We start from the raw sequence: 26,448 nt of genomic DNA, 5'->3' as shown, positions 1-26,448 counted from the left end.
AAATGACAACGATTATGACGGCGCTATCGACTGTTAGATTCGCTCACATGACCTATTCTAGTCGTAGGCGTATCAACCTCCTATGTTTCCTTCGAAGCTATTCGATGCTAATCCATCCCCCAGCCGGACCCAGGTGGATAGCTGTGTTCTCAGAGTCCGCTAGTCCAGAAAGATCTGCTGGGTGCCTCGTTTCCATGCCCCTATTCATCGTAACCACTACATGTTCAGCCCGTTTTCGGCAGGGTGAAAAGTTTCGTCGGAAGTATACGGAAGGCGCTTGTTGATGGTTCCTCGGACTTGCGGGTTAGGTAGGGCATGTAGTACCCCAGCCCAGCCGATTGCCAGCAGCAGAAGATGGCCGCGCGCAACATGACCGAAGGAATTAGCCAGGATACGACTGGATTCTGTGCGATATCACTAGCTCTTTTCCTCCTCCTTCAGTACTTTGCGCTACCGGTACAACGCATTGTGAGAGGAATGTAAGTGATGTAGTGCTGCGTGAGGAGACGCCGGTAACACGTTCCCGCATGTGACACGGTGAGACCCTGTCAATTATGATTCGATATAGCCTCGAAGGTGCCTGATCACCACTGTGCAGCTTATTAGCAATCAGATATTCAGCTAAGCTGCAAAGCCGAATATGGGATTGGCTGCACCATTCAGCGAGTGCCTGCAGTACCATACTTATCTAACCACGTGCCGCATTTCTTCAATTGAGTTCCGGGAATAATTCACCGGTCGGACCGTCGGTTACTTTCCTCACGAATGAGCAGACCGAGAAGTGTTGGTCATGGTGAGATGTGACCGAGGAGACTGCCGTTACTTGTTGGTCACTGCCATCTCAGTCACTCCGAGCCTTTCCGAAAATGGTGAGTGTAATCGAGAGAACATTATGACAAAACAAGTTCACTTCGGAAGATCCAATAAATGTTGTGCTGAGGGTGGGGAGTTCTGCGAAGAACCACGATGGATGCAATTCACGCCATTCCAGCCCGTAACAGCCATTATGATGACATGCGACCGGGACGATCGAAATAGTTTAGTCAGGAGCAGGATAGGTCAAGACGGGTTGACACGCGACCCACGCGGGGAGACGATAAGCCAGACAGAATACATTGTAGATAAACTAGATAAACTAACGCGATAACTATACGATCCAGCCCGCAATCAAAGCAATGAAAATGTTCTCCTCGCCATTTTGGGGCTTATCACGCCATATCCACTTCCGCCTCGCCTGCCAATCAAAGCTTCGATATCCTCAAACCATCCCAACCAGATTCTTCTCTCTTGTCTCTCTCCCTCACTTCTCTTGACCTTTGTTTATCTACTTAATAAATTAAATACTTCTGCTGCTGCAGGGCTCGTCGATCCTTGCGTTCCGATCGAGTCAACTTCCCACTAGAATCTGCTAGTTGGTTTCCAGCAGTTCTCACCCTACACCATGACAGCTCCTCCGATGTATCGCCAGGAGAAGCTGGAAGAGGCGCCCACTGATGTGGCCGAGCTGACATCCGATGAGTCCACTTCCACCGAGATCTGGAACGCGTTGGTGACCGAAGGTAAGCTGCAACTCAATTCGACATCTTTGGCAAGGCCAAGACTAACTCGCTGGGATGGCGGAATATAGACCATCAACATGAGATTCAACTCCGAACCATGTCCTGGCAAAAGGCCGCCTGGTTGCTTGCCGGAGACCAAGTCTGTCTGGCTATCATGGCTCAATCCTGGTCACTCTCGTAAGTCAACAGAGATTTTCGTCTATTGGCCCGCGAACTAACCATCATCATTGGGTCCCCTTAGCGTACTGGGTTGGGTACCCGGCATCATTACCATGGTTGTGTCCGGCGCTCTCTTCTGGGTCACTTCCCTCACCATGCACAAGTACATCATGAAGCACCCGCAAATCAAAAACATTTGTCAGTAACTCCTCTCTCCCTCTCCCCTATGACCCCTGTGATGGAATGTTAAGGCTGACTCGAGTTTGTCTTCCCCGGAACAGGTGACTTTGGCTACTATGTCTTCGGCAAAAGCCAAACGGCATACATCTTTTCAGGCTTCATGTTGCTGGCGAACAACATCCTGCTGATTGGTTTCCATATCCTGACTGGAGCCAAGGTGCTGGATACTTTGTCTGATCACTCTCTGTGTACCGTGACCTTCTCCGCGATCGTGATGATCATGGGCATCGTCCTGTCCGCTCCGCGAACCCTGCATCATGTTTCCTTCATGTCCATGTTCTCGGGTAAGTTATAATCCACTCCACTGCAATGTCTGCGCCCTGTATTTCGCTAACAATGTCAGCGGCCTGCATGGGCATTGCCATTCTGTTGTTCCTTATTTTCGCGGGCATTGAGAAGGCTCCCCTGGATTATCCGACCGATGGACCTGTGCGAACATACGCCTTCCCCTTGCCCGGCACCAGCTGGGTGGATTGTATGAATGCCGTCTTGAACATCACCTTCCTCTGGGTGCCGCAGATTCTCTTCCCCACCTTCATCGCCGAGATGGAGCATCCGGAGGACTTCCCCAAGTCACTGGCGGTCCTGGCTACCATTTCCACTATCCTCTTCATCATGCCGCCCGCCATCGGCTTTCACTATCTGGGCCAATACGCCAATGCGCCCGCCTTTGGCAGTCTGGGCCTCGCGGTGTACAGGAAGGCCTCGTTCGGTTTTGTCATCGTGCCCACGCTGATCATCGGCGCCATTTACGCCAACGTCACCGCCAAGTTCATCTATTCCCATCTCCTGGGCACCTCCAGACACGCGCACAGCAACACCGTCGTGGGCTGGGGCGTCTGGGCCCTGGTCATGATTGCCATCTGGGTAGTGGGATTCATCTTCTCCGAGGTCGTCCCCAGCATGGGCGACTTTCTCTCGTTGCTGGGTGCCGCCTTTGACTCTTTTTTCGGCTTCATCTTCTTCGCGGTGGCCTACTGGCATCTCTACCGGGGGAAGCTTTTTGTGGGACTCGGGCGCACGGCGATGACCTTGCTGCATGCCTTCGTCATGGCTTGTGGCTTGTTTCTGTTGGGACCGGGATTGTATGCGGCGGTAGAGGCCATCATCACGGATTACTCTGGATCGGTTTCTCCGGCGTTCAGTTGTGCCAGTCTGGGGATCTAATGGGCGCTGTGATTCTTCTTTCCTACTCCTTGTATTGATTCCTCGATGCGTCAGCATGCTCCGTCAAGGTTGTTATGATCATGACTCTCTCCTCGATTATCGAGATTTATAGATATTGCTTCCCATAATATTAGCCGGAGGGGCTGTTCTTTCCGTCAGCACAACGGACTGGACGTCTAACACGATAATGACGATATTATATTAAATCGGAGAGGTGTATTGAAACAAATGATGCAAACCGATACCCGACCAAATTACTCTCCCGCAGATAGCTTAAACGTCTGGTGGATGCTGACCTGGTTTCCATGATACCAGGCTTCTCCCTCCGGGTTCAGTATCTCCTGGCTGCTATTGGCATCACTCCGTGGGCTCCCAGCCATCGGTGAGGAAACGGTGGTGACGGTCAGATGATCCATCTGACCAGGGACGAGGTCAGGACGCCAATATCGGGGATCGCGCATGCTCTTCTTCGAGGCCTCTCCCGTCCAGCTGGACAGTGCGTAGGGGCCATCGCTAGCCTGTTTCCCCGGAACCCGGCGGCCCTGGGAGCTAGTACTCTCGAGGAACCAGCGGCATAGAGCGCGTAAGGTGACGAGGCTGCCAGCCGTAATGCCAAGGCCGGTCTCGATGATGGACCAAATGGCGATTTGGTATGTGGAATCTGCGTCGCGTCAGAAAATATGCATTATGCCAGGAGCTGTGGAGTGGTCACTCACAGAGGAAATCGGTGTCACCATAGTGATGAAGAAAGGGGAGTCGAATGATGACAGCAACACTCGCACTGGAACTGGGTTAGGACATCACGACTAGAGCATCTCAACGAACAGACACATACATGGCTCCGAGGCTGAGAATCACGCCCAGTGCGACCTTGGTGCGACCGTTCATTTGCAGTCGCCAGATCAAGAACACGGGCAAAATGCCCAAAGTGAGGTCGCAGAAGATGGTGATGGCGCTGTACAAGTAGGCAATGGCCAGCAGGGTCCCGATCGACAGGCAGGTTCCCGAATGAGTGGGTTCTAGACGCAACCAGAAGTACGAGACAGGGTGGCAGTCAAAGAGCAGGACTAGCCAAAACATCAGGCCGATGGCTGTGACAACTCCGATGATGGTCCACAGAATGATGCGATGCGCTTGGCGCACTGTCAATCGCAGCAAAGCGAGCGCGATGGACACTTTGGCGACAGCAGAGGCCCAGAGATATAACATTTGACCCAGCCACCACCACTACAGTTCTCCGTCTTAGCATTAAAGGTTACATACAGACAAGTGAAGGGGGCGGATGCCTCTTACCAGCATGGCTTTCTCTATTGTCTTAACACTGGTGAAGTCCAGCATCTTGTGACCCACTCCGGTTTTTGCTCCAATCATGCAGCAGACGTTAAGGAAGATGAACAGCACCTGCCGGAGAGTTAGTTATTTTTCTGTTCCTCCAGCATCATACATAACACCTGTCAAGGCGACCGTACCAAAGCAACAATCATCAGCGCGTCATCCCATCCGAACGCCCGCACCAAGTGCACACGGACAAACGTGCGCAAAGCAACTGCAACCGTGCCTATGCCCATCATCACCGCCGCAACGACGAAGATGGCGAGGCTGCGGCCCACCAAGGGCAGCGACTCACTCATCCTGGATCACGCAAGATGTTTGGTGGACGCAACTCGGGGACGGGGAGAAAGTCAAAGTGTTGCGGTGCACTGAGGGAATGTCGCGACTTTTCATTGCGGTGGGCATTTGGCCCGTGGGCCCGACTGGATAGAAGCTGGAAAAATGTTGCTGTTTCAGCCACGCGGGTCCGGCTTTTGATGTGCACAGAGCAAGCCATGATGGTTGAAGAGTCGTAGCGAACCAGTGGAGCTGTTTGCGCCCAGGGGCAGCGTCCCTGACTCTTGGTCACGCCTCAACTGCCTGGGTTAGGAAGGCCATGACTCTGGGCAGGCCCACCAGACCTGTATGCGAGATTGGCCCTGACTCGGTGTTTTGAGGCTGGAACCAATGCGATGGGAGGATGGTAGTGCCAATGCGGGCGAGATCGATGCTAGCGGCCCTCGCTACCAAACACTCGCCGCCAACCCCAAGCCCGGCAGTCCGGTTCATCCGGAGGACAGTTGAATTTAGTGTATATTCTATCATCAGGAGTTGATGGAAGGAAGATCTTGATTACTATAATAAACACCACGTGGAGGCCTCGTCTCTTCGGTCTCCCGTCCAACAGTTCGTCAGAGCGTCCACAGGGAGAGAGCACAGATCCCGATGAAGCTATTGACAACCGGCGCCCTTTTTGGCTACAGAAATAGAAAGAGAGACCCACAGTATGACGGCGATTAATATATAAACAGTTATTACTATATTGTCAAGCGGGAACCTCTACTGATCGAGCACCATCTTGCGCCAACTATTTATCGATAATCTCCGTCCCCATTCTTCGCTCGACGATCCCTTCCTCCATCCCTTCTGTCTCCCTCCCAGTCATCCAAACAGGGTGGCTCACTCCACGTGGCTCACCGAGGCCGCGCTGCTGTCCTTTGACGCATCTAGACCTGCTTGGGCATTCTTCTGTCGCTCGTACTCTGCCTCCTCGCGCTGTCGGTATCGCCAGGGACGCTGCGTGGATACTGCGTCTGGATCCCGCGTAACCAGCAACGGTGGGTTCGAGCGATAGTAGTCGTCCAGATCTTCCAGAGTCCGATTTGCTGCACCGAGTCAGTGAAGGGTGATTGAGAGGGAGATATGATCGACTCACCAGTCTCGGGGTAGAAGAAGTAGAAGATGGGCAGAGAGGCCGCGTTGGTGACTGTCCAGACGATCCAGAACCGCCAGCCAATCTGCTGGATGCCAATTGGTGTGATTTCAACAATGGCAAAATTGGTGATCCTATCGCATGCTCAGCCGCTGTAAATAATCCGCACCAACTGCAAGCTGCACCTACCAGTTCGTCGCTGTCGACACGGCTGCACCCTTCGTCCGCATGGGCAGCGAGTTAATCTCGGTCGGATACAGCCAGGGCACCCCCAACATTCCAATGCCGAACGCGATATAATAGAGGAAGAAAAACGCCACCGAAGCAGTCGCATATCGTGTGTCTATTTCGGCAAAGCGGAGCAGAATAGTGATCACCAAGAAGCAGACGAACTGCCCGAAGGTGGAGAGCAGCATGAGACCACGTCGGCCAAATCGCTCAACCATCGTGACAGCCACGCTGGCAAACACGAAATACACCGTCGCATTGCATGCGCTGAGCAGTCGCGACATGCTGTTGGAAAGTCCGACCGAGTTGATGAGCACCAGCGGCAGATAGTACGACATGATGTTGATCCCTAGGTGCAGTTAGGTCGACAGTTCGAAGACATTGTATCACAATAACTATCATACCCTGAAACTGCTGCAGCGCCTGTGAGCCGGCGCCCAGCAGCAACCGTCGCAAGGTTTTGGTATCGTTGGTAGACCGGCCAGTCAATAGATCCCGCCAGGGCACCGCATTTTCTCGCTCATACTGAATACTATAGACGATCTCGCGATGCTGCGTTGCCACATAGGGATCATCTTTCGGCTTATCCTCGATGCTCGAAATGACGTGTAAAGCTTCTTCTGTGCGACCGTGGCATAGCAACCATCTGGTTGTGTCAGTGGACTAACATGAAGGGTCTCTGTGGTGCGCACATACCGGGGGGACTCGGGCAGCCAGGGAACCGTGGCAGCGAGAACGAAGATGAAGAAAAACTGAAGGGCAATCGGAAGTCTCCAGGCCAGAGCTCCGCCGTGGAAAGAAAGCCCGTAGTTGATCCAGTTGACGAGCATGAAGCCTCCAACATTCAAGGCCATCTCCAAAATGACCAGTCGGCCTCGCCAGGAGACCTGAGCAGTCTCGGTTTGCCAAATGGGTGCTGTGGAGGTGTTGATGCCATTTCCAATTCTGCAGCTGTCAGCGAACGCCATACCCCGGGTATGTTATCTCTGACCCTAGGATGATTCGGCCAACAAACATCTGAGCGAGATGATACGAGCTCGCCTGCAGAATGGTGCCAACCGCCATAATGGCTGTTCCGATCAAGATCGACTTTTTCCGACCGAGTTGTTCCGAGATGGCAAAGGCGCAGAGGGCCCCGAGAAAGCAGCCGACGTCGTAGATGGCTGTGACGGTCGACAGAGTGGAAGTCTTTGACGGTCCGACCAAATCGTGGACCTCGAGAAAGTTCTGGGTAACAACCACGCCACCTGCCACGCATCAGATTATGAGATCTGGGAAGTCATTGCCGGGAAGACGTACTAAAGACCCCTTGGTCATACCCGAACAGGGTCATATCCGTAGCACAAGCAACCTAGACAATCAGTACTGGGCACTAGCTCTTTGCATACGCTGATCTTGTACCGTAATCCAAAAGGTGAGCCATCCTCCGACAAGCCCAAAGTAGGGCTTCCTTGCAATTGAGTCAGTCATTGTGGGATCAGTATAGATATATGGGCCAGACTGAATCAGGGTGGGGGGGCACGCATACTCTTATAAGAGGCAGACGCCTTACCCCAAGTCAACAGCGCGGGGGTGGGGTACCATCGTGGGGGTTGATGCTTCAATCAACAAGGCTGCATTTGGTGCATGCACTTGCCCCATGGCTTGGGAATAGATGACGAGGGTGGCAACTCGATGGTTACGTTACATCCGATAGCTGTTGGGGAGAGCAATCAAAGGCTTCTTAGTCCTGCCGGAGATGGCGTCATGATACTGGTTGATAGTCATACACATCCTCCTGTTAATAGCCGAGGATAATGAGGTTAAGCTTCATCCCCCACGCTGGTCGATCTCCGTGGGAAAGAAGGTTGGGCAAAGAGGTGGGAATGGATGCAGATGAAAATCCGGGGGGCATGAGAGAAATGCGGGGAAGATAAGATCTCGGAGACAATGCGTCGATCTTTTTTCCTGACCAGCCTGTCAGGTTGTTTCTCCCCATCTGTCCAGTCTTCTGAGTTCAGAAGATCCCGATGGCTTGTTCGCATTGGTCGGCGCATTCCTTACGGAAACGCTGAATCGTTGCTATCCCGTGCATTCTTCAACGGGCGCTGCCAGATCTCTTCTACGACATCAGATGCTATTAACGTCGGATCCACTACCTCTTTTTGCACTCCTTGTAGAAGGCTCTAATACAAAGGAGAGGCTCATATACGTGATTATTGCGCCCGATCTTCATAGCTATAACCCCATATCACCGAGAATGAACTCAAGCCCTGGCTGGATGGCTAAGAATGTGGAGGAATCTTGTTCGCGAGCCTTGAATGATTTATTAAAGTAGACATGACTCAAGCTCGACGATTGCTCCGAGTCACTTGTGGGCTGCTCTATGTTAGGTCGCTAGTATTTTATTGCCTTTGCTCTGCCATGGTGCAGTTGTATACCTACCTTTACTGCTCTCTCTTACCCCTCTTTTTTTCTCAGATTCTGAACACTACTCCCCATTTCTATGAGGTAGTCTAGCGCAACGCTTATCTTCGCGGACGCTGCTGGTGACCCGAGCGGAACTAATCGCTCTATCGCTTCATCGAAGCCAGTACCGCTATGAATGGCACAAATGCTAGGGATTTTGCATGGGTACTTAATTCACTGCGCATTCTGACCTGCACATTATGGAAAGCGACAACTCATCAAGACGGTTCACGATGTGGCAGCCATTGCACCGGCTGCTGTAGTGGCACATCGGCCACACATCTTGGCCCAGACGGCATCCTTTTCCTTAAGGTGTGGGCATTCCAGGTATCGGGGATTCTAGAGATACCGAGTACAAGGACCGAACGCGATGCGGGACATCGAGGGACTCTCACCCATCTCTGTCAGCCTAATTCTGCAAGGCACTGCGATACACCATGTCAGGTACCTGCAAAGTGCAACTCCTACCCCTCAGTCCACACCAGAAGAATACCAATACAGGCTTTTTATTATTTAAAGGTACTACATCTTTTGAGAGAAGGCTGTCCAGCGCCTCATCTGAAGTGCTCAAGTAGTTTCCGGCTTCCTTGAATAGCACATCATGATGTTCTTGTTCACACACATATATATACCAAATCTCTATATATTTTCCTTTCCCACCTTTTCATTCTAGAGTGGAAGAACAAGAAAAGAGAAGAAAAGAATGAATAAATCAAAACAAGAATAATAAAGAAGGCTACGGTGATTAGGATGGCGACGATGAAAAAAAAAAAAAAAAAAAAAAAGACAGGCAACGTGATTTGAAACTAACCGTAGTACTTGGGACGTTATGAAGACTGACGCAACGTGCTCTCTCCGCAAACTGGGTGAGTTCAGCCTAAAGACTAGATTTACGAATCATATCGTATCGGGTAATCAGGGGGACATGCCTCGGTAGGAGCATCCATAACAGCCAGACGGGATTATTGAGTCCTTCGGAATTAATGACTAATCGAACCTCCAAACCCGAGGAAGAGAGGAGTGGCTTGGCAAAGAAGCTGATTTTTCTCCCTTCCTTGAAAATTCTCCACCTCCCCAGGCTTATCGGGAAGCGATCAGCTCGTGTTTTAATTTGCGTGCGTGCAAGCGTGCAATTTCCCTGCATCTCATTCGGCGCGGATCGGGTGGAGTTGGAGTGGGGAGAAACGATGATCATGACTTGAAGAGAGTCAGACTGACTGCGTTTTGGAGGGGATCGGATGAAGTCCGCGAAAGAAAAATGAGGGCTTCTCGTTCTTCTTCAGTCTCTCTTTCTCTTAGTTCTCATCAATGCCGACTGGTCAGATGCCAATTGCCCTTGTTGTGCTGCAATTTGAACTTCCTCAGCACCGCCATTCAGGGTGAAGCGAGGGCCGAACGGGAGCGGTCCGAACAGTCTCAAGCCAATCTTTCTTCAAGATGGATTCCACTCCCCACTAGAATTAGCAAGATTAAGCGGGGACCATTTCCTGGTCCCTGGTTCGGCAGCCCGACTCTTTTCTTCGTCCTCAGGATTACGGTGTGGCGCTTTGGACTCGTCGGGGCCCTGTGTAACGAGTCATCCAACAGATAGCACTGCGTCCGATTTTCAATCCATCATTCGAATCCTCCCAACCAAGACTCCCCCCATGGTTTTTAAAACAGCTGCAACTCTGTAGGAGCGAGAGAATGACCTCAAGCTTTCAAAGAAAACCACAAAATGAGCCAGCAAACGGTCCACTCCCCCAAGAACTCACAGACCTCTCTCTCCAAAGCCAAACGAAAAGATGCGGAGACTCGCGGAGAAATTAGTTGCTGCCAAGACCGCCGGCCAGAAACCCCATTCCATCAATCTCCGAACCAGGCTTCCGAAAGATGTCGGAGATACTACACAGATAATGAGTCTCGGCGGCGGTTAGGCCGGAGACAGTATAGTCGTGGCGTCCTGTATGCCAAGCCTAATCCTTTCGGAGACCAGCCATAAGCATGACAGATGAAGCTTCACTGGTGTTGGCGTGAAATACTTCAGGGAGGAAGCGATACATCCACGTCGGACCTTCCCATTCCACCCAGTGTCGTATGTTTTGATATCAAACTGACAGCACGTTAAGTCCAAAACCACAAGGGTACCCTGTGAGTGATGTCTTCGCCTGAATACGTATAGAGCGAGCTTTCTATAGGTGCCATCCCTCTTCTCCCAATCTATCTCCGGCGATGATGCGGATTTCTCCTCTCAATATTCCTTGGCAGGATCGCAGGATCCAACCATGGTCTGCCCTGGGTGGAGTAGGCAATGCTAATCCCTCAACGCTGAGGCGTGGAAGGGGATGTCCAAGGCTCCAAGCGGTGCTGCTAAGCATGTCCATCCCGTCTGGGCCGTGGAGTGATCGGCATGTGTAGCCGAAGGCCAATAACGGGAGCCCAACTTCGTCAAAATCATCAGCGACAGTCCCTACCTCATTGGGAAGGCTATTGCGAAGCCCGAGGTCTTCTTCCGAACAAGCACCAGAGCCTATCGATCAATGCTCTCGCAACGAGACGCTCCACAACAGCGTGAAGCTTAAGTAGGGCCATGCCCATCTGCAAAATCTCCGGATGTTGTGGTTCCTGCATCACTGAGTTCGCAGCCGCCAGGTTGGCACCGCATCATGATGCGTCTTTCTTCTCTTCTTTTCTTTCCTCTCTTGAGTGGGCTGGCCACAGCGGCATCATGTCCATACGCCAATATGGCGCGCTCGGATGAGCAGCCCTCAACCCTGGCAGCCCGCGGCACCACTGTTGCCGGGAAGAAGGGGGCGATGCTAATGAATCGCATTGCACCGGGCATCTCGGAGCTCTATGTCGCCAATGCAGATGGCTCTAACCCCCGGCGACTGCTGGGCAATGAGAGCACCTTTGACTACCATGCGCAGTGGTCTCCAGACGGCGAATGGATCGTCTTCACTAGCGAGCGTGCCGGAGATGGTCAGTCGGATCTGTACCGTGTCCGTCCCGATGGCACCGACTTGCAGCCCATTGCCACAAGCCCTGCCGTGGAGGATGCCGGAGCCATCTCTCCCAATGGCAGTCTGGTGGCCTTTGCTGGCACCCTCGGGAACTACAAGAGCAACATCTGGATCCAGAATCTGGAGACTGGTGCATTGTGGAATGTCACCAACTCCACCGAGGTCGCAGGTGATTACACCCTCCCCGATGGCCACTTCCGGCCTGCGTGGTCGCCTGATGGCGAGTGGCTGGTCTTCACCTCGGATCGCAACACTCCGTGGCGCGGGCATAACAACATCAGCGGCTGGGAGCACACACAGGAACTGTCCATCTACGCCATCCGTCCGGACGGCACCGGCTTCCGTCGTGTGTCCAACCGCACAGGTTACTGTCAGGGCTCACCCAAATTCTCGCCTGATGGAAAACGTATCGTCTTCTATGAACTCCCCATGGAGCTGACCTACTATGCGCGTGTGGCCGAATCCGCCTTCTACGATGTCAACACTGCCATCGTGTCCGTTGACTTTGCCACGGGAAGTGACCGGCAGGAGCATGCGTCGGGAGACTCTGGCGGCATTAAACTGTTCCCTCAGTATGTGAACAACCAGACCATCGGTTACCTGGTCAAGAGCCTGCTCACCAATGCCACCTACCCGGGTTCGATCAACTACACGGCCGCACAGCCCGAAGGTAGTGTGAGTGCTGCCTACCGCAACGCCTCGCTGGTGGGCTATCATCGCTCGCCCGCTTGGTCCCCCGATGGCCGCCACATGGTCTACGAGCACGTTGAGTGGGACCCTGTCCGGCCCGTAAACAAGCCGCTGTACAGCTGGAGCAAGGACTGGGAGTACCGCTTCACCGACGTGTTCCCGCAAATGTCCGCACAGGGCAAGGTGGTCTACACCTCACAGCAGACGGTGAACTCCTCGCTGGTGACCATGAACGCCGACGGCACCGGCTCGAATGACATCTTCGATGGCTCTCGCTTCCCCGTCCGCGTCAACAGCTCCAACACCAACGGCACCTTCCAGGGCTCGTGGCGCGGCGATGGCGAAGTTCTGGCCGTCGGCCTGGGTGACTGGTTCGAGTATCGCTATGCCAACCCTGGCTGGGTGTATCTGGTGGCCGCCAACGGCTCGTGGGCGCGATCCATGACCAACGGCAGCACCAACGCCGGCTTCCCCACCATCTCGCCGGATGGCCGCTGGCTGGTCTGGCGTGAGTTTGCCTACAGCGCCAGTGAGGATCCCCTCCCACTGGGTCTACGCCGCATGGATTTGACGACAGGCGAAGTGGTGGCCCTCAGCTCTTCCTGGGACAACACTCCCATGTTCGCCCCCGATGGCTCCAACCGTATTGTCTTCACTCGTCGCACCAGCTGGCCCATCTCTGGACCGTTGGATGACAACTACGATGTCATGACCATGGCCGTTGACGGCAGTGATGTGAAGCAGCTGACAACGTTGGCGTGCAACGATGCTCACGCCGTCTGGACCCACGAGGGCAAAATTGCCTGGGCGACGGGCATGTTTGGCTTCCAGGATGAAGCGACCATCTACGACAACAATCAGCAACCGTACCCTTTTATCATGCAGATGGAGGCGGATGGGTCGAATTGGACAGTACTGACGCAGAGTCGATGGGAGGACACTATGCCCTTGTATATCCCAAACGATCTTTTGGCGTCAGCCTAAAGAAAGACATCGACCGGGAGATACTCTTTCCAACATGTACATAGATATGCAGCGCACTTGTATCTTATCTGGTTGTAGATTCATCGGACACGCTTGTTTTATAAGAATAGATACAGAAATACGTTGTTCTCTTATCCTTCCGTTCCCGGCATCGTGCTCACACCTTTAAATAAGCATCAAACCAACCAGCTGCCTGGGCGAAACTCTTCTCCTTGGCCACTCTCTGCTGCTTAATGTCCATGTTGCAGCGAACAGCATATCCATGTTCGACATGCGAATAAACAGTTATCTCGTAAGGATGGCCCAGCTCGGACAAGATGTCTTCGGTCTCGCGACGTTTCTCGGTCGGGAAGAGGTAATCCGACGCTATGTTAAGTCAGTCCCTAGCCTTTTTGCTCAATAGTTGTTGTTGAAACTTACACGCGGCAGAAATGCTCAATGGCCCCTGAATACCTTTCAATTCATCCACCTCTACATGGGTGGGATGCGCCATATAGCCTACGTCCAACAGCCCGGGCTTGAGGTAACGAGCGACGTACTTGCCCCCATAGCAGTACCCAACCCCTCCAATGCGCTGACAGCCAAGTTCCTGGCGCATGTAGCGAAGGGTTCTATCAATTACCGGGTCTGTCACTGGCGGGAGGTGGTTCTTCAGCCAGGCCATGACGTCGAAATTCCCCTCGCGCTCGACGGGCACCGGATCGCCATTGAATAGATCCGGCAGGACCACGAAGTAGCCATTTGCGGCAAATTGGTCGGCAATCAGCTGGGAATTGACCAACTTGGGACCGAAGATGTCGGAGAGAAACAGGATGGCATTGTGAGTTGATTTGTCGGGAGGGTAAGACACATAGGTGAGGACTAGTGCAGGAGACATGTACATTAGGATGAGACCTTGAGGAAGTCAGGATGGAGTAGGGAAGCGCCTTACTGTCATCTACTTTCTTCAATTCTCCCTTGGGAGTACCACTGTGCAAATGGCCAGCAATGCAGCATTGGGCTGGAGGAAGAGAAGTCATGCTTTCAGACTTGCTGTCGCAGTCAATGTTGCCTTACAAACAGAAATAAATCGGCCGGCAGGGATATGGAAATATGAATGCTTATTTCTCTCTCCCGTCCCAGCCTTCTGGAGAGGGCTGCCATTTCCGGTGATTGCCTTCCCTGCGTGTAGTAGGGCTTTGCATCGACATGAGCTCATCCATTATTTGAGGAAGGGGGAGTGGAAACGCCAACCGCGAGACACGGTGGCATCCCGGTTCCATCCCTGTCCGGCCATGCAACCATGGAACCTCGACGATCATTACTGGCATTCCTCGGAAGGGAAGCTGGTTTTGCGGCCACGAAAACGCCTCCCCCCTTACATTCCTACTAGGGCTGAAGGGGAGAGAAAGGAGGAATTGGCACGGAAGCGGTCTGAAGCTGCTCAAGCTCCGACTATACGCCCCTTTCCTCCCTTTCTCTCTATCTCTCTCTCTCTCCCTAATTTGCCCGTGAAGTACATACTGAGGTCAGGCCCTCCCTGTGGGCTTTTGTGCTTCACTTGCTCTGTCTAAGCACCGACACTGCAGCGGTCATGCCACACCTGTTCGCCAACTCGGCCTTTGGCAGGATCGCCTACCTCGTATCCGGTGGCCGTCTATTCAAGCCGCGCGAACTCAGCTCCGACTTCACTTTGCCTACGCCATATCGGCAGGCAGTCAACGACAGGCCAGTCCAACCATCACAAGAGAAGAAGAACACCTCGGATGCGGATGGAAGTACGTTGTTTAGCCATGCGCTACCCCCCGACGAGGCGTGCAAGGAAGTTGATGGGATTAAAGGGGAAGCCTTCCCAACACCGCCCGAATCATCGGGGCAGTCATCATCGTCGTGGATTGATCCCGAGGTGACGCCAGAGGGGACCATTGTGGTGGACTGGTACTCCCCCGATGACCCAGACAATCCGCACAACTGGTCGTTCGCGGCCAAGTTGTTGGTGTATGTCGAAGTAAATCTGTTCACCTTTCTGGTCTTCATGGCCGCTGCCAACTTCGCTGCCGCTGAGGGAGAATTCGAAATTCTCTTCGGGGTAACGCAAACCGTCAGCGCCCTAGGGCTGGCACTCTATGTGCTGGGCTACGGCATGGGGCCCATGATCTGGAGTCCCATGTCTGAAGTGCCCTCCGTGGGTCGCAACCCACCGTATGTGATCTCCGTCACCATCTTTCTCATTCTCGCAATCCCCACAGCCCTAGTCAACAACGTGCCAGGGTTCCTAGTCCTGCGTTACTTGCAAGGCTTTTTCGGCTCCCCCGGACTGGCCACGGGAGGTGCATCTCTGGCAGATGTGACCTCCATCCCGAACCTCCCCTATGGTCTATATATTTGGGGAGCATGCTCCATTGCTGGTCCCGCCATAGCGCCGACAATATCGGGATTCAGTGTTCCCGTAAAGGGCTGGCACTGGTCCATGTGGGAGATCCTATGGGCAGCCGCGTTGTGCTTCGTGGCCCTGGTATGTACTCACTACTACCCTCGTGGCGATTGATGGCCATAGTTGGCATTAACGGACATGTCTTGTGCTGACCGTCGTCGCCTTTCCCTTTTTCTTGCCAAAACCAGCTCTTTCTCCCGGAAACATCTGCACCTGCCATCTTACACTTGCGAGCCAAGCGGTTGCGCCAGCTAACGGGCAACACGGCCATCCGGTCGCGATCGGAGATTGAGTCGCAGAACGCCAGCCCCATGCAGGTTGCCTACGATGCACTAGTTATTCCATGGAAAGTTAACGCACTAGACCCGTCCGTGCTCTTCACGACAGTCTACATTGGGCTAGTGTACGCCATCTTCTACTCCTACTTCGAGGTGCTGCCGCTGGTATACCTGGACATCTACCACATGAGCCTGGGCGAGCTGGGGCTAATCTTCCTCGGCTGCGTGATTGGCACGCTACTAACACTCCCCTTTTACTATGCCTTTGTGCATATCTCGCTGAACAAGGCCTTCCGGCGTGGTCAATTTCCCCATCCCGAGCACCGGCTCATCCCCGCCATCGTGGGCAGTGTGTTTATCCCCGTGGGACTCTTTCTGTTCGCCTGGACCTCGCGGGCTAGTATTCATTGGATTGTACCCACCATCGGCTTGGTCATCGAGGTATCCGGCATGACGTTGGTGCTGCAGTGTATTTTCAGCTACCTGTCCGTAGCGTATCCGAAGTACAGCGCTAGTCTGTTTGCCATCAACGATCTGGCGCGCGCCAGTCTGGCCTTTGCAGCCATCCTGTGGTCTGGCCCGCTGTATGCTCGACTGGGAGTGGCACGGGGCACGACCCTGCTGGCTGGTCTGACAGTGGGCTGCATTGTGGGAGTGCTGGTGCTCTACTGGTTTGGACCTGCATTGCGAAGTCGCAGTCGGTTTGCAACTTAGCCGAATCGCCCCAGAAGAATAGCCTTTGTGGTGAATCATTCCAGTTACACAACGCGTCACGTTCCCCAGAACATTCATGATAATAATAGAATTTCTATTCGGAAATCCATGTAAAATTAATTCTTGCTTCGTCTTTCAGAGCGAATGGAAACACTACATGGAGTAAAGATATAATGACCTCTTTATCCATGCTGATCGTCATTGCATCATGTATTTTAGTGCTAGGGCATGAGCTAGGGTCATCGTCCTATGGATAGCCATCCTGAACGAATCTGATATGCTGTTGTTCTCTGTAGACGTCGTCGCATTCGTAGCAGAACTTTTGGGCAGTCGGTAACATGTATTCTTCTCTAATGGGACCCCTTTAATTACACAGTAAGTTTGAGAAGCTATGGTGGTGCACACTTAGCACGCATGTGGCTTCACCCATTGAGATCTAGTTTGGAGACTAGCCTTCGTTTTTCTTTTATTCAAGAATATTTTGCACAGATTTAGCTACTGCTATGCAAAACTAACGTTCCAAAGATAAAACTGTTTCGTTCTGCACGCCTGAATTGTCCATGGAATATTGGTTGAATCCAGAATACAACACTCACTAAGACTATCTAACAAGAAAGGATGGTTGCGCTTCACACAAACTCAGCGTTCACTTAGCAATGACATGTATCAGAGACTCTCTCAAACCTTTAAAGGATTGATAGATGCTTCCTAAAGACTTAATTCAAAGAATGATATTGCTCTTTCGATCATTCGACAAGGTAATTGGATTATATATTCTTGAGTATCGGTAGTATATAAATACTTTGGGGTTCTGACAGCAAGGCAAGTCTAGTCCTGTCAAGAGAAATACTGATTATCTATAATCTGGATCTTAGCATTCTTTTCTTCTTCCAACGGAGATGAAGATAATATTGATATCTTCAATTTTTCACACCATTATTATATCAGATATGTTTTACCACTGCACAGACACTCAGGAAATTGAATTTTAGATATCTATCAAGTCGGCCCGGTAAGTACCAATAACGATAAAAGGACCTGCATTCTACACATGGAATTATACACTATATAGAGCACTGCCTCTCAATTACTATAGCCGTGGGTACCTTTTAACCGCAGACCGGCTTTAAGCAGCAGGCAGACTACGCTTATGGCCGAATACCGTAACTCTTCGCCTTTGACAGGTCTCTTTCGCAATCTATCCAGTAGCTCACACCATCAAGTCTGGTTCAGCATAAACAGCCGTCTCAGGTGTGAACCATAGAACCATTTCGGTAGGCTTGCCCCCTTGCATCCCCCCTGCTTCGAATACCCACCAATAGGGGAATATGGATCTATTACCCTGCCAAAGAAAAAATAAAAATAAATTAAATGAATCGAGAGGGCAAATTAATGATACAACGATGATTAGAATGAATGGAGAAAGAAGCAAAATAGTAATTTTACTAGGACGGATCGGATAAAGTATAAAGATTGATGTCCAATTGCATTATGATCCTTTCGAATGAAAATATAGTTCTACCGCGACAACAGATCCAACGCGTGGACGCGCGGCTGGTACCCGTACAGTGGATTGCAAGCCCATTTCCAGCACCACACGGGGGCATAGGTGAAGGCGATCCGGCGTGCCAGTGGCCCCAGTCCGTACGGGAGGCGTCCTGTATGCACCTGTGCGAAGATGCTGGAGTAGTACACGAGGTTGCGTGCCCGTGGCTCTCGGCTTTTGCGGAATTCCTGCAGCAAGCCCTGCAGCACCTGCGGATCGCCCGACTGGCCGGCAAAGTAGGTGTGCAGCAGGTTCGCCAATTCTCCCACGTCCTCAATTGCCTGGCAGGCGCCCTGCAGCGGAAAAGAAATCTAATTAGCCGTGTTTCTCTTCCCCCCTCCCCCTGGCGGAAGGATTGTCTCGGAGAAATGGGGTGTTACCTGACCAATGAAAGATGTCATGGAGTGCGCCGCTGAGCAAGACAATGTCGAGTTAGTCTCCGATCCATTCATATTCCCTTTTCTTTTTTTTAATACTTCGAGGATCAGATTGGCTCCTTACAGTCTCCCACCAGGGCCACGCGGCCATGCGCCATCTTCGGGAAGGCGGTTTCCTCAAACACATCACTCGCCGTCACGCGTTCGGCCACATCGACCACTACAGATGAGAGTGAGTCAGTCACTCAGTCCACTAGGACAATGTGAAAGTGGAAAGTGTGGGTGGGAAGAAGGAGGGGGAAGCAAAGAAACAAGTGAGACATGCCATCGCGTACGGTGTGATTCTTGCCAAACGGATGGAAGCGGTGTCCGTAGCTTTCGTTGATCATTTCCTTAGTGGCACCTTTCCAAGTGGATCGTGTGGTGGTCTTGGCTTCGGAGGGCTAATCCAGCAATTACAATTCATACAATTCATTAGTCTGAGGTCCGGTGATGACAGCTGAGACAGGGGTGCGTGGGAAGAGGAGGGGGAGGTAAGGGAGTGACGGACCTTTACCCCGACAAACCATTGGCGATTCTCGGTACACGGCCAAGAGGTGAGAATACAGTCATCGTAGAAAACCCAGGTTGCCACGCCGAGATCGTTAGGTCCGAGATGCTCCAACGGATAAGAGATGCCCGTCATGTGGGTGCGCCCGGTGAAGCGGATGGTGTTGACGCCTGCCAGCCCTTGCTTGTCGGCAAGGAGCCGCCGCACGATCGACCGGATGCCATCGGCGCCCACGAGCACCTCACCGCTGAACTCGCGGCCATCTGCCAGGCGAATCTTGACCGTCGGAGAGTTGGGCTCATCCTCAATGCCAACAACCTCAGCTCCCAGGATGACGTGCTCCGAATCCGCCCGGTTGTACAAGGCGCGGTGCATGCTGTGCCGGGGCATCGAGTACATTGAGTAGCCATATGTTGGCTCGAGCCATTCAAAGTCAAGTAGACTCCAACGGGTAGTGTTGCGATAGACCTGAATCTTTCGCAGCGGCTGGCCTTCCTTTCGAATAATGTCCATGAAGCCGAGTTGGTCAAGCAACCGGAGAGCATTCGGGGCCAGCGAGATGCCTGCACCCACCGGGGTTACCTCGGCAGTACGCTCGAACACCTTGTAGCTGAGCCCAATTTTCTTACAGATGTTGGCCAGCGTCAGCCCGGCAATGCCGCCCCCGACGATTAGGACTTGGACATCGGCCTTAGGAGCCATTGTGCAATGACGCCCTGATGGGAAAGAGATAGAAAGACAAAGGGAATAGAAAAGATAACCCAGGAAATAACGGCGAAGCAAAGAAAAGGGATAGAGAAAGTGGTGGTGAGAGAGCCCAGATGATAAGCTAAGGGAAGAAGATCAAGAACCGCTTGATTGGGCTGTTGGTGAAGATCGAGTCTGGGTTTTGTTCATCGCAATCTGCTGGTACTTCTTAAGTATCGCACACAATGCCCTTACACGTTTAGCAGGTTTTTACTGTTTCCAGTTCTTGTAGATTTTGCAATGCGGCGGCAAAACAGGTGCAGATGGCCGCAGCGCCCAGAGGCGACCCTCTTTCGAGTGTCTTCGAGTTCCTTATCTTTGTTGTTTGCATGCAGACCTAGTTCTGCCACTCTTTGCAGGATATGGTAAATAATGGTGATCCGCACTGTAAAACCCAGAAAGGGTAAATCCATATCCTTCAACTCTCGTGCCTTGCATCTGTCGACTCGAAAAGGACAACCGAAGATACGACTAAACGGACTCCAAACTAGCGGTGGCCGGTGTGGCCTGAGCAAGGTCCGCTTGACATTCTTTCATCAAAATAAGCTCTAAAACCTCTGGTATACCAACATAAGTGTAGTAAGGGTCTTTACTATCGTCATCCCTTACTAGAACAATCGTGTCAATGAGAAGTTGCTCTGTTCTTCATGCTGTTCTGGTCTAGCAGCACCAGCACCAGCACCAGCGTCGAGTGCAAGTGCAGGGGCGTTACAAGAGATTCTAACGTAGGGATGAATACCTCGACAGATACCAGATTGAATCGATTACTGAACTAGGTAAAGAAACTACTAAAAGTGAAGCACATATCACCATAGCATCCAATCTGCCGCTTTCCCCTTCTCCGCTCACACAACGCCAACTCGTTCACATGGACGCAGATTTCCGAGGGGTGAGGCGAATGCGCGCATCACCTTGAAGCCAAGGACTGCCGACTTTGCTAAAGTCCATACGAGAGACATCAATTTTGGCCGGTCCTTGACTTCCCCATTGGAAATCGTAGTTCTTGACCAAACGCGACACCAGTTCACGTGCGATTATGCCGGCCATATTCTCCCCAGGGCACCGATGGGAGCCCGCGCCAAATTGCAGGAATGCCGCGTCGGTGGCGTTGTTAAGGTTCTGCAGGCGCGCCGTTGGGTTCAGCCACCGCTCCGGCAGCCACTGCTGCGGCTGCTCATAGATCTCGGGGTCATGGTGGGTGAGATAGGGCGAGGTACACACTACCCAGTTCTCGGGAACCGTATAGCCATCCTCCAGCTGCACAGGGCGATGGGTCGTACGCCACATGTGTACACCCGAGTAGTGACGGCCACTCTCCTTGACGCACGCCAGTAGCACAGGAGACTGGTGAACGTCCTCATTACTTTGGAAAGACTGCCGGATGGCCTCCACGTACTCTGGGTTCCGGATCAGCTGCAAATACTGTCAGCTTGGTGATACTTATGGGCTGGAAGAGAGTTATAGAAGCAGAAATTGAGTTAACAGACCTCCAGAGCAGTCCAGGCTATGCTGGCCACAGTGCTCGTGTGGGCGGCAAACATGAGCACCGTATGGTGCGACGGATAGTATTCTTGCAGATGGGCCGTTCGCGGATCTTCCAGTGTATAGGTGATATAGTCCAGCGAACCCTTCCATTTTTCAGGGTTCTGGCGGCGGATCTCCATTTGCTGGGCGAAGATCTCAGCGAAACGGTCTCTGGCCTTGCCCAGTCGTCGTGCTGGCGGGTGAGGAAACCAGTCCGGCAGTAAAAGATTCAGTGGGTGGCCGATCTCGTCCTCCATCCGGTGCACAAGATCGTAGAGCTCGTCTACATGTTCATCGTAGAAGTCTTGTCCCATAAGAGTCCGCACAATCACCCGATGCACATACTTGGACGCCTCTTCGAAAACTTTAATGTCCGATTGCTGGCTCCATTTAAGCAGCGCCTTATCGGCCTCTTCGCCCGCAAGCTCGGTGTAACGATCCAGTGTCACCTTGCGATTGATACCGCGATTTAGAGAGCCCACCAGATTGCGGAAGTGGTCAAAATACCCAGGGATGGCAATTTTCTTCAAGAATATGCCCTGTGGAAGGTCAGAATGATGTTCTTCTCTTTACAGTAGGAAGAAGGAGGAGAGGAATGGAATGCCTACAATACCGCCACCAAACGACCAGATATCTTCCTTGACATCCACGTACATGCGATTAAGCTGAGTACCTCTCAAATAGACAATGTTCGCAAACAGTATCTTGACATGGAAGATGGGGCCACACTTGCGCGTCGCATCTTGCACGAAGGCGACGGGGCGGTTCAAAAAGGCCAATGCGTCGCCAACTAGAGGGTATCCCAGTCTGGGTGATGGGAAGGCCTTCGAGCCTCCAGCTCGGCGCAGCTGGAAAACCACCAGCAAGAAGAAGAGGGCTCCTGCCACGACTATGGGCTGCGCGAGCAAATGCTCGTCGTAGGCCAAACGGGCCTGCATAGCCTCAATCATGCTCGCCATCACTGGTAGTCAGCGGTTAGACAGATTCTGAGATGAAATTGAGATTCGAAGCAAGAGGTGGACAATCTATGTCCAGGATTGCTCCTCTGGTTCCTACCCAAGACATAAAAGTCCTGTGGGCCTCCGCTTGCTCTGAGGTGAGCCGGTTGCGCCGCAGGAAATGCCCGCCGAGTCAGGGCACCCCCCAAGACAGGAAGTTCGAGACCGAGGATCTTCAAAGTTTGGCTGCAAGAAGCAAATCCTCCCGGTTTCCGTATTTCGGAGGGGGTATATTAAAATGTCTGATGCGGGGAAGACCATACAGGTCGCCCATCCATATCTTTCTACAATGGTAGTGGCTGCAGGGATTCCCACCGCAATTTGGGCACGAGTGCTGGCCAACCAGTACCACGCACAATGGTAGCGGTGGGTATCTTCCAGCCTGGCTTATATCCTTAGAGGGAAAAGGCAAAGAAAGCCCCTACATATGCACATTCCCCCGAAGCAGGTGCAGAAGAAAGTCCCGTTGACTTGAAGTAGGTGCCGCTGGAGATCGACGACCTACCTCCTCGCAGGTCGGAATGCTCACTCGGCCCGACAGAGATGGTAGAACACCTTCTTGGATGAATTTGCTGCGGCACCAAGCCAACAACGAGGGAGTCGCCAAGATCTAGATCGGCTCTCATCTGATGCTTCCACACCTACGCCAGCTCGAGCAGAAGCGCCTACCCTGCTAGATTCATAGTTTCGATGAGGCCCTGCGCCTTCCAGCCCTTGCACCCGCACCGCCCTCTCAGGTCCGCCTTAAATCACCTGACTACTCTAGTACTGGTTGTCGAACGCATCGTGCGCGGACCCAATGAACTCATTTTAATTCCTCTCTACATTGGAACGTCGGTTTCAGGTTTGGTCGGTTATTGAAGTCCTCTGGGGGAAACATTGATAGTCATTCATTTAGTCATGTGTATAGCTTCATGTTTCTGGAGTGGGCAAGCGGTAGAAAGCTGGAGTGGGCGGTCAAATTTTCTGTGGCTAACAAATTCTATCAGGAGTTGCATGTGGAGATCTTTTGCAGCCGGACGAGTCTTTAGTGTCCTTCCATCAGGGCTTCCCCGGGCTATTTTCATGGTTGATACCACTTTGGCACCGTTCCTTAAATCTCCACAAAAGTTGCCTGCTATATTGAAGAATGCTGAGATTCCCTGTTAGCCAATCATTTGTCACACACCGGGGCGGTCACCATCGTGTTGCTGACAATGTTGTTTTACTGGGGTTAGAGTCCTCCTTAGTAGATCCAACCCTGACTAGGTGATTGTCCTGCAGTATCCGAGATACTGCAGAGCTGCAACAATGAAAGAGGCGAGAAATCGGACCGCACTCAAAGCAAGGGTGCCTGGGGATGAAGACCACTGGAACAATGGAGACATGAGCTTAGTGCTCGAAGCTCGCCTCCTCACTGCACGAGGTTAGGCACCGGGGTTTAAAGTAATATAGAGTATATCCGCCCCGTACTCCGCGCTGGATCTCGTCGAAGAAATAACTTGGCCCAATTGGTTCTCCTCTGATTCCTGTTCTGACCCATTCTCGTAAACCAATAACAACTACCACACGGCAGCCTGATAGCAACGCGGCTAAGCTCATCTCTCTGTTGACTAGACCAATATTTCGCCATCATGCATTCGATCACTCCCTCGGAAGTCATTAAACTGCGCCAACTGCTGGCGGGAACCAATGCTGACGTTCTGACCGAGGGCGAACCCGGATACGCCGAAGGAATCAGGCGCTGGAGTGACACATGCGAAAAGAAAGCTGTCAGTGGTCCTTGGGAAAGAAACACTCTAATGATATCATATTGACTGTGAATTCTTATAGGGTGCTGTAGTTCTTCCCACTACAGCCGAGGAGGTCTCGGCGGCCGTAGTCTTTGCAAGTAACCACCAGATCCCTATGGTGGTTCATAATGGCGGTCACTCTACCAGCGGCGCCTCCGCAACGGAAGGGGGGATCGTCATCAGCATGACCAAAATGCGCCGCGTCGTGGTAGATCCCGAACGCAAAACCATCACGGCCCAGGGAGGCACCGTATGGGAGGATATCGACCGTGCGGCGGCCCCCTACAAGCTGGCCACAGTCGGCGGCACCGTCAACCATACGGGGGTTGGTGGGCTTACTCTTGGAGGAGGTTATGGCTGGTTGACAGGCCGCTATGGATTGACCATTGACAATTTGCTGGGAGCCACTGTCGTGGTGGCGGATGGCCGCATCATCAAGACCTCTGAGACGGAGAATCCGGATCTGTTCTGGGCCATCCGTGGTGCTGGTCAGAACTTTGGTGTCACCACCGAGTTTATCTTCCAAGCCTATGATCAGACGAACGAAGTGTATGCAGGCCTGCTGAGCTGGCCGGCACAGTGCCTGCCCCAGATCATTGAGTTTGTCAACCACTTCGAAGACGACACCAATAAAGGGGATATGGGCATCTTCTTTGGTTTCTGCGGTGCCATGCCCCCTGGCCGGGTGAGCATCGTGGCGGCCATCTTCTACAATGGACCCCAGGACGAGGCCGAGCGGCAATTCGACCCCATTCTCAGTCTTGGACCCACCATCAACACGGCGAAAATGATGCCCTATGAGCAGTTGAACAGCATCCAGAACCCCATTGCCACGTATGGGGGTCGCAAGTCGTTCAGCGGAGCCTTCGTCAAGCTGCCTCTGCAGGTCGAGTTCTTCCAGGAACTACTGGAGGACTACGGGACGATGATCAAGACCTACGATGGGGTCAGTGCCACCGCCGTTCTCTTCGAGTTGGTTTCGCACAAGAAGGCCATTCAGGTGCCCAAGGATACCATGTCTTACTCGACCCGAGGTCCTTGGTACAATGTAGGTTGTGCGTTCCGATGGGAAGACCCCAGCCTGGACAAGATTATGCGCGAGACACAACGCGCCCTGATGCGGAAGGTTGGCGATCGCGCCGGTGGTGGTGCCCATGCTCGAGCATATGCCAATTACTCGCACAGTGACGGCCGAGCGAAGGACGTTTACGGGGAAAATCTGCCCCGGCTGCAGAAGTTGAAGAAGCAGTACGACCCCAAGAATGTGTTCAAGAAGTGGTTGAACCTGCTTCCTGAGGAAGATGTTCAGGTTTAGTCAAATATCAGTTCGATGCGATAAATATGGATTTGGTTTATGACCTTAGTATACTTTAGTATGTAAGATGGCAAAACAGTAATCCTCATACATGGGCTACACACCGTAGCGGAACAACCGGGTTTGTCCCCCCTGAGGGTTCTTCGCTTTCACGTCTTTAGTCGAAGGGTTTACAGCATTCAGGATAGTAAATTTGAACGAGAAATGAGCCTCTTAGGACTGCCTACAACTTGATGCATTAATTCAATAATAGCCTTAATGGGAAACAGCCAAGAGCTTCACTCAGGCTCGGCTTCCCTCAAGTTACGGCTTTGCGTGATCGGACAAGATATAGACAGATCCCTTCTTTCAGCACTACCATGCCGACTTCGTACATACTTTGGGCTGATACAGGATGGTTTTGTCCGCCACATGCCGCCGGTGCAGCAAGGTCGGATTCCGATGGTGGCTCCCACGAGTCCCTTGCCTGCCGGGAGGTCGTCGGGAGTCTAACCTGCCTGCTTTGCTCGTCCGGCTCCCGTAAGGGGGGGTCGGTCAAGCCTCCTACGTCGAACACTTTCGAACCTTGGGGTTATATGCCAGACGCATGCTGGACAAATAGAACAAAGATATCCAGCTGTTGTTCAGTTATCAGACTTGGCCAGCATCCCATGCCGGAGGAGAGGGCGAAGGGGCTGACTAGTGTGGCCCCAAGTGACCCAAGCATCCCGCGGAGAATCGTGCAGTCTTTCGGTCTAGAAGAGTAACTGCAGAACCTCCTGAGACAGTCATGGATCGGCCAGCCAAGTTACTGAGGACGAAGCTCGCAGATTGCAGTGAACAGCAGATACCACCCGGCGGTGGGAAAGGGGGAGGGGTGTGGGTGGAACTACGTGTGGACAGCCCGAGTAGCAGCAGCAGCAATATCTGAATCTGGAATATCAATTGCTACCCTTATTCACCTCCATCTCCGTCGTGACTTTAAAACTCTCTGTCTTTCCCGCTTTCGCTCATT

General features: G+C 52.4%; 9 protein-coding genes across 9 annotated transcripts; 4 read left to right on the top strand and 5 right to left on the bottom strand.

Moving 5' to 3' along the window:
* Positions 1-1,441: 1,441 nt before the first annotated feature.
* On the top strand, positions 1,442-3,125 carry AtWU_00509 (amino acid transporter; the record flags this gene model as incomplete). Its single annotated transcript, XM_035495625.1, has 5 exons — positions 1,442-1,559; positions 1,628-1,736; positions 1,801-1,916; positions 2,000-2,242; positions 2,302-3,125. The coding sequence occupies 5 exons, from the start codon at positions 1,442-1,444 to the stop codon at positions 3,123-3,125; spliced, it is 1,410 nt and encodes a 469-aa protein (XP_035351518.1).
* A 254-nt stretch (positions 3,126-3,379) lies between these two features.
* AtWU_00508 (pectinesterase precursor) lies at positions 3,380-4,756 on the bottom strand (the record flags this gene model as incomplete). Its single annotated transcript, XM_035495624.1, has 5 exons — positions 3,380-3,786; positions 3,842-3,906; positions 3,961-4,352; positions 4,419-4,526; positions 4,595-4,756. 5 exons carry the CDS (start codon positions 4,754-4,756, stop codon positions 3,380-3,382), a joined length of 1,134 nt encoding a protein of 377 aa, XP_035351517.1.
* An 859-nt stretch (positions 4,757-5,615) lies between these two features.
* On the bottom strand, positions 5,616-7,566 carry AtWU_00507 (sugar porter family MFS transporter; the record flags this gene model as incomplete). Its single annotated transcript, XM_035495623.1, has 8 exons — positions 5,616-5,821; positions 5,872-6,002; positions 6,058-6,445; positions 6,501-6,742; positions 6,793-7,041; positions 7,088-7,343; positions 7,396-7,447; positions 7,498-7,566. The coding sequence occupies 8 exons, from the start codon at positions 7,564-7,566 to the stop codon at positions 5,616-5,618; spliced, it is 1,593 nt and encodes a 530-aa protein (XP_035351516.1).
* Positions 7,567-11,267: 3,701 nt separating this feature from the next.
* On the top strand, positions 11,268-13,220 carry AtWU_00506 (Tat pathway signal sequence domain-containing protein; the record flags this gene model as incomplete). Its single annotated transcript, XM_035495622.1, has 1 exon — positions 11,268-13,220. The coding sequence occupies one exon, from the start codon at positions 11,268-11,270 to the stop codon at positions 13,218-13,220; it is 1,953 nt and encodes a 650-aa protein (XP_035351515.1).
* Positions 13,221-13,377: 157 nt separating this feature from the next.
* AtWU_00505 (dienelactone hydrolase family protein) lies at positions 13,378-14,239 on the bottom strand (the record flags this gene model as incomplete). The annotated part of the gene is made up of 3 exons (XM_035495621.1): positions 13,378-13,586; positions 13,641-14,081; positions 14,152-14,239. 3 exons carry the CDS (start codon positions 14,237-14,239, stop codon positions 13,378-13,380), a joined length of 738 nt encoding a protein of 245 aa, XP_035351514.1.
* A 554-nt stretch (positions 14,240-14,793) lies between these two features.
* AtWU_00504 (MFS transporter) lies at positions 14,794-16,625 on the top strand (the record flags this gene model as incomplete). Its single annotated transcript, XM_035495620.1, has 2 exons — positions 14,794-15,714; positions 15,822-16,625. The coding sequence occupies 2 exons, from the start codon at positions 14,794-14,796 to the stop codon at positions 16,623-16,625; spliced, it is 1,725 nt and encodes a 574-aa protein (XP_035351513.1).
* Positions 16,626-18,143: 1,518 nt separating this feature from the next.
* On the bottom strand, positions 18,144-19,800 carry AtWU_00503 (FAD-dependent oxidoreductase; the record flags this gene model as incomplete). The annotated part of the gene is made up of 4 exons (XM_035495619.1): positions 18,144-18,464; positions 18,552-18,583; positions 18,673-18,768; positions 19,017-19,800. 4 exons carry the CDS (start codon positions 19,798-19,800, stop codon positions 18,144-18,146), a joined length of 1,233 nt encoding a protein of 410 aa, XP_035351512.1.
* A 909-nt stretch (positions 19,801-20,709) lies between these two features.
* AtWU_00502 (cytochrome P450) lies at positions 20,710-22,328 on the bottom strand (the record flags this gene model as incomplete). The annotated part of the gene is made up of 3 exons (XM_035495618.1): positions 20,710-21,258; positions 21,333-21,908; positions 21,978-22,328. 3 exons carry the CDS (start codon positions 22,326-22,328, stop codon positions 20,710-20,712), a joined length of 1,476 nt encoding a protein of 491 aa, XP_035351511.1.
* A 1,652-nt stretch (positions 22,329-23,980) lies between these two features.
* On the top strand, positions 23,981-25,454 carry AtWU_00501 (FAD-binding oxidoreductase; the record flags this gene model as incomplete). Its single annotated transcript, XM_035495617.1, has 2 exons — positions 23,981-24,118; positions 24,180-25,454. 2 exons carry the CDS (start codon positions 23,981-23,983, stop codon positions 25,452-25,454), a joined length of 1,413 nt encoding a protein of 470 aa, XP_035351510.1.
* Between the last annotated feature and the right edge of the window lie 994 nt (positions 25,455-26,448).

The sequence above is a fragment of the Aspergillus tubingensis genome, assembly GCF_013340325.1.
Source record: "Aspergillus tubingensis WU-2223L DNA, scaffold_1, whole genome shotgun sequence".
Classification (NCBI taxonomy): Eukaryota; Fungi; Ascomycota; class Eurotiomycetes; order Eurotiales; family Aspergillaceae; genus Aspergillus; species Aspergillus tubingensis.
Note: the sequence above shows the minus strand (reverse complement) of the source record. Positions and strands in the feature narration are given on the sequence as shown.